This window comes from Blennius ocellaris (genome assembly GCF_963422515.1).
Source record: "Blennius ocellaris genome assembly, chromosome: 15".
Classification (NCBI taxonomy): domain Eukaryota; kingdom Metazoa; phylum Chordata; class Actinopteri; order Blenniiformes; family Blenniidae; genus Blennius; species Blennius ocellaris.
Genome location: NC_137664.1, coordinates 12,931,716 through 12,938,448, shown reverse-complemented (window position 1 = coordinate 12,938,448; position 6,733 = coordinate 12,931,716). Strand labels below are relative to the sequence as shown.

Here is a 6,733-nt window from a genome sequence, read left to right as displayed (position 1 = left end):
AAGAAAATAGATTTATCGAAATGGCAAGTTGAGGCAACGCAAATGGGCATTTTCTACACTTTAAAATGTGTTCTATTTATTTGCTCATTTTCAAGCCACAGTTTCATTAAATCAATCTATTTACTTGGTGTGACGCGCCTTTCTGAGGTGTCCGCTCTCGATTCCCAAACAAATTGGAGAGGGAAACTGCACAAAATACTCCCGTGATAAGAGCTGGAAATTTCATGCCACAATACTTGCTGACGCGACACCCGGAGGGGGGGAAAAAAACAAAAAAACCCGTTTCAATTATTTGCCAATCCAGCCCCGGAGTGCGCGTTCTCCTCTCGGTTTCTGCACCAGCTTTCACAGCCACAGGGTGCAGAGAGGCAACAGGATCCGGCAGGCAGCCCCCCTTCCTGAGTCTGCGCTCCCTCTCCCTCTCCGTGCGGAAAGTTGCAGGACTGTGTCTCTTAACAGATATTACAAATCTTGCGTGATGCGCGCATGCAGTGTGCAGCGCAGAAAACGCGCCGCTTTATGGAAAAGAGAAGAGAAGAGGAAAACAGCTGCGAGTGCCATGAGATCTCTGTTGGGGGGAAATAGCAGATATTGAAAAGGATTTGGTCTTTTTCTGTCATTCTTGATGAAAACATTGCTGTGTGATCAGAAGAGGCGGCTTTATTTGGAAGTCACCTGCCAATAATCAGACGGGAGCTGCGCAGCGTCCAGGGCAATAAGAGAAATGGTAAGAAGCGAAGAGACGACCCAACACTGCATCACTTTTCACACACATAGACTTCTTCTGATCTCCTTTCAATTGGCTTTGCATCGCTTCCCCGGCACACACAGATACGGACAGATGTTTATTGTCGATGCAGAGAAAGACTAAAATAAATCCCCGGGACGCATTCAGCTCAGCTTTGTCAAATATTCAAAGGTGCTGTAGGTTGTGATTGGTGACAGACGTTTTTTATTTCCACACACCCCGAAGCTGCCTGTTTTATCCTCAGAAATAAGAAGCACTCACAAGGTACCGTGAAGACTCAGCTCAGCCACAAGGAGAAGTTGATGCCTGTTGTGAAATCCCCAGTTTCGGGGGGAGATTTCAGTTTTCCCTCTTAATTGCCTTCTTTTTAAGAAAAAAGAAAAGAAAAGAAAAATCTATTGTGAAGTGTTTTTTTTGTTGTTGTTTTTTTTGGTTGTTGTCTTTTATTCCTTCTGACTGCGCATTCATGTCTGTGCTGGCAGGTGGTGTCGCACGGAATACAACAGTTTGCTTTTAAATGGAGAACTGCTCACAGAGGATAAATTGTGTGCAAAGTTGCGGTGCTTTCTGCTGACGGAGTTATCCATTCGGCTGACAAACGCGCGCGCGTCCGCGGAGGGACATGGGGCCGCTCCGGTGCGTAGGACTCACCGCGCTTCTCCTGTGCGCAGGTAAGACCCCCTGAATGGGAGACCACAGCCAGCAAACACTCCTGCTATGACGATAACGCAGCAAGAATTATGGGAAACCGAAAGGTTGTGGTCATGAAATGAAAGACACCGTAAACACATCAACCTTTTTTTTTTTCACTTACTGAGTGATTGTATTCAGCTTGGGACATTTAATGAAATGCAAATTATTTCCTTTTAGCCAAAAGGACATATATAATTTATGAGACACATAATTAGCTGTAAGCTGTTGTGGCAGAATACAAAATGACTTGTAATATTAACATGAATGAACTGTGACAGTTGCCTAGAGTGTGTGTGAGTTGCTTGGGTGTTGTAGCAGCAATGAAAGGGAATGCAGTGTAGTGTACATTTGAGCATGGCACTGCAGAACACTAGGAATAACAACAGGCTGCAGGAAAAGACAAGAAAAAACCTGGGAAAGAGAAGTGTCCTAAAGTTTGAGCAGCTCTCTCTTGTAAAAAAACAAAAATCATAATAAAATATGTGGGTGTCAGTGTGTGTGCACTGTGTATGCCAGAGTGAGCGAGCTGGTGTGTTTTTTTAGCGTGGGCTTGTGCAAACCTGTGAATCAAAATGCATATGGAGGCAATTCTAAATCATGTGTTTGCAGTTTCACGGTTTAAGTGGCAGTCGAAACCGACGTGAAACAAGGTTTCTCGCTTGGGTAGGTTCAAGAGAACACTAACTTCATGTTTATGTTTGGGTGTCGGGTAAACACAACATTTACTGTACGCTCATGTGGATCTTTGCTTTCCCTCACGATAAATGTGAATTCAACATTTTCATTGCACAAAACATAAACCAACATCCAAGAAGAAGGAACGACATTATTTGATCGATCAAAACCATTAAGTACAAGTGGACAGAGCCCTCAAGACAGTGAAAGTAGTTTAGCTATGTCTATAGTTAGACATTTTCTTGCAAGGTCAGATATCTTACAGAGAAATGATTCTGCACATAACATTCCCCGATACAATGACATGTACTTGTTATTCTTGTACATTTCTTGAGGGTAAATATACAGGTTCAACAGGTGCAGAGCCAGATGATGCTTCCACAATCTAAATGAAGTGTATGTGTGTGTGTGCACGTGCGTGCGTGTGCGTAAATATATATATATATATATATATATATATATATATATATATATATATATATGCAAGTAGATAGTAACCAGTGAGTGTCACAATGACAATTACAATTTTATTCCACGAGAGACACAAAAACGGAAATTGTTTCATAATGTTGAGCAAACAAAGCACAGGACAGGATGAACTGTGATGGGCAATGAGGTCTTTTGTGGTTTGAAAAGTGCAGTGCTAATCCCTGCACTGCAAAAGTAGGTGCACGGCATGCTATTAACCTAAAAGAAGTATACAATATGAGATAGACACAGCTAAATTGCTGCATTAGTCTGAGTGAAACTGGACATTAATAGTATGCATAAGCTCGGCTGAACGTGTTCAAAGTTGGACGAATACACTTGGATAATGTGAAAGTCAAACCGCGTCTGCATGTATACAGAGGAGTGTGGCTGGAATGGGACGGGGTGGTCAGTGCAAGCGCTGCACCTCTTGGTCAAATCCTGATGCAGAAGTGGACAGAGTCAACAGTACAGTTTGCTTGTCCACATTTTTCCATCACTGTCAATTGTTGTGCTCTTGAGTTGCTCACTTCCCAGCTCTGATCGACCATTGTTGAGGTCTGTTGTAGGACGACCAGAAATGACATGGCGCAAATAACAGCGCAACAACATTCTTTGTGCTTTGTCGTATTTGCAGGAATGGAAAGAAACTTGCACATAATTGCGCTAGATTTAAAATTCAAATTTAACTATACACAGCACACAAGAATGTATGTTAGAGATGGAAACAGTTAAGAGTTATGCATAACTATGCATAGTTTTTAATTCTCAGTTAAATGATTTGCGTTAAATGGCAGCTTTGCTTCACTTAACCAGTCTGATTTCCTACCCACTTACCCAGTTTAGCAGACCATTTTCTAAAAATCTTTCCACTTTCCTAAATCTCAGCAGTTTCTGAATAATTGTTCTCTAGCCTGTTTTTTTCCCCCACTCCTGTGAAAGCTACATTGGAAAACAGCGTTCATTTTGAGTCAAGCGACTGTCTTCGGCAGGTGAAGTGACTGCATAAACATGACGATTGCCTCCTATCTCATCAGTTCGGTCAGCATCCTCAGGTGAAAGTAAGAAAGCGTTGGGGGGAGGGAAAAAAAAAAGGCTGATTCCATCCTGTCAGTCAACCCCCTGCAGTTCAGAGTCTCAGAGGATAATATAGGTCTCCAGCCACCTGATTGCTTTCACCGAAGGGTTCGAGGTTGTCTCTGTGAGACAAACGCACTGACAGGCAGGAACCGCGGAGCATTCCTCCTCACGCTCATGTACTGTCAGACTGGTCATCAGGACATTTGGAGACACTTCATGCTTCTACTACATGCACAGGCATTGTTATTTCTTTGTCAGACAGACAATGAATGTGGTTAAAAATGCTTCCTCTGTGAGACAAATATACGCCTGACGCAGATCTTGTTAATGAAACGTAATCATTTAAACAATGCTATGCCGTTGTTCAGTATAGTAAGATACAATAAACAGTGAGGCATAGATGCTATATTTATGATTTTGTACAGTTTCTGTAAAAAGTAATGAACTTTAAAAGAACATGTGTGCTGGCAATAAAAGACTATAATTCAGTTTCAAAGTGCTAATTAGATCTTGGTGCACAGGCTCCTCTCTCTTTTTGTCTATTGTTTTTTCAAAGTGTGTCATGGTCTAGTTTTGTTCCCATGTGGGGGCGCCAGAGAGCTTTAGGGGAAGCACAGCAGCAGGAAAAAAAAATCTGTGGGTCAGGGGGTTGTCTTTACCAACAACATTATTTTCCCTTCCAACATTCAAGAATATAGGTATACATTTAAAATTTGTTGCGGAAGTGTAATGCGTATTACAAACAGAAAAGAGCTGTTAAAAATAAGTCTATCTATCTATCTATCTATCTATCTATCTATCTATCTATCTATCTATCTATCTATCTATCTATCTATCTAATTCTACTCTTCTTCGAATCTAATTTTTTTTAATAGAGAGCCCCTTCCCCGGACACCTAGAACACAGATTTCTGCTTACAACCATGCTTCCACATGTACAAATATACATCTAAAATACTACAAAAATGTAATTACACACACACACACACACACACACACACACACACACACACACACACACACACACACACACACACACACACACACACACACACACACACACACACACACACACACACACACAGTATATATATATATATATGCAAAATTGTACATTATACAGTTTGATTGCTTGTTTAAATAGTACTTGAGTATGTGGCAGTGGTTACAAAGGGCACGGTGCTAAACGTGGGAGGATTCCCACTTGGAGTTTGCCTGCTCTTTTGTATGTGTGTGGGCCTTCCCAGAGTGGATCGGGATGAAAGGTTGAAAAGTTACAAAACCAAAATACATTTTGGCCTTAATTTAATAATAGCTCACTTGTTCACTTCCACTCCCTCCCTCAATCTCTCGCTCATATGCTCACACACACAGGGCCCAAACCAAAATTACAGTCGCCAAAGGCATTTGTGTTGGTAAAGCTGTGTGTATTTTCTTTCAACAAAAGCATTACAGCTGTATTTCTCAGTCAGTTAGTCACAGAGCTGCTTGAGCACACTGTAATGTAAACGCTGGTGATTTCAGCCTGTCACCACATAGGATTGTTAAAATTAGACGATGCTGCAAATTGCAGACTGAACCAATGAAGATGTCACTCTCTTGCTTTGGTTGAAATCTCTCCACAATAAGTTCAGTGAGGTTAAGGTTAGGGAAGGATTCAGTGTGATAAAGCTTGGACATTTCAAATAAATATTTAAACATGGTGTTTTCTACTTTGTAGATGTGTAATTCATGCTGGCTTTTAGTTCATCCCCTCTGCCATATATTTAGTAGGACCATATCAACCAGGCCAAAGAGATTATAAGTCATGTATGGAGAATATGGTCTTGTTCTGACTTGTCTTGATCTGGGTTGATTTTTGGAGGTAAAACACCACCTCCAAGTTGTTTATCAAAGCAGTAGATTCATTAGTTGTAGCTTCAAAGCAAAACCATGCACACCAACCAGCATGCAGAGTTTAATCGTGGGATCAACAGGTTTCAGTCGATGCAGCAAACATTTTGTCCTGTCAGTCAGCTGCGGAGCATTAAACCAGAGTTACATTGTGCGTAGGACAATTTCAGTTCTCTCTTTTGCCTGTTACTCAGTTGGTAGAGTTGGTTGTCTTCCAGTTTCCCAGGTTGGTAGTTCAAAATACCATCTTTGTCCGTCCTTCGGCAAGACACGAAGAGTTTCTCCGAGTGGAATCTGAGCACCTTGCATGGCATTGGTGTGGAAGTTGAGACTGTTTGTGCACTGAGACTGCAGGGGTGGTAAAAAAAAAAAAAAAAAAGGGAAAAAAAGCCGGGTAATTAAAGTCCATTTATCTCTGCCTCCCTCATTTAGCCTTTCACTGAATTTAACTCTTCATGCATGCACACCATGTCACTTCATTGAGTGTAGACATTACTTTCATGAAGTCCGTTAAAACCTCGAGCAAATTATTATGATGGACATCCCTAAACCGGTTAGCGTTATTCTATTATTCCAGGTGGTTCATTTAATTCCTTACATTCATTTAAAATCATTAAATAGAAATATCTTTATATAGAATGCTACAAAGAGCTTCAGATTCATAGAACCTTTACTTGAAATACAGCAGTTTGAAATAAACCAAAAAAAAAATCTTCATTAATGAAAATAAGAAACGTTTTTTTTTTTTTACAAGTTTGGGTTTATGCTAATGAAAACAAATTATTCAGTTAATTAATATTTGTTCAATATAGAAGGAAGAGGCAATTCTGCAGAAAATTTAGAATACCGCCTACATACATGGCAAATATCATGAGCTATTTTTGTCTGCGAGCTGTGCGTAACTGGACCAACCAGTTCAAACCAGGCTCAGCATGACTGCTCTTATACGTGAAAGGTCTATGTTTGATAGGTGATTTGTATTAAAAAGTTCATGAGCCCTATTAACAACTTCTACGCGCATCCCCACGGGGTCGGATTAGCCACGCTTAGTGTAGCTCCGTAAGCTTTGATGCCGTTTCCACAATATATTCCATCTGGAGTTATAGTCAGTTCGGCTTCATTGACAGTTGTTGTGATAGCGTCATTAGAGGTTGTTGAGCGTTCATGCATGAGTCGT

At 40.8% G+C, this 6,733-nt stretch overlaps 1 protein-coding gene across 1 annotated transcript in view; it reads left to right on the top strand.

Moving 5' to 3' along the window:
- Positions 1-1,364: 1,364 nt before the first annotated feature.
- The window catches only part of LOC308140715 (transmembrane protein 132C), a gene marked incomplete at its 3' end in the record, with an annotated part of 189,710 nt that continues 184,341 nt past the window's right edge, over positions 1,365-6,733 (top strand). The window contains exon 1 of the mRNA XM_080510606.1: positions 1,365-1,419. Coding sequence (XP_080366732.1) covers positions 1,371-1,419 — 49 coding nt within the window. The 5' untranslated portion in view covers positions 1,365-1,370. The remainder of the gene's footprint in view (positions 1,420-6,733) is intronic.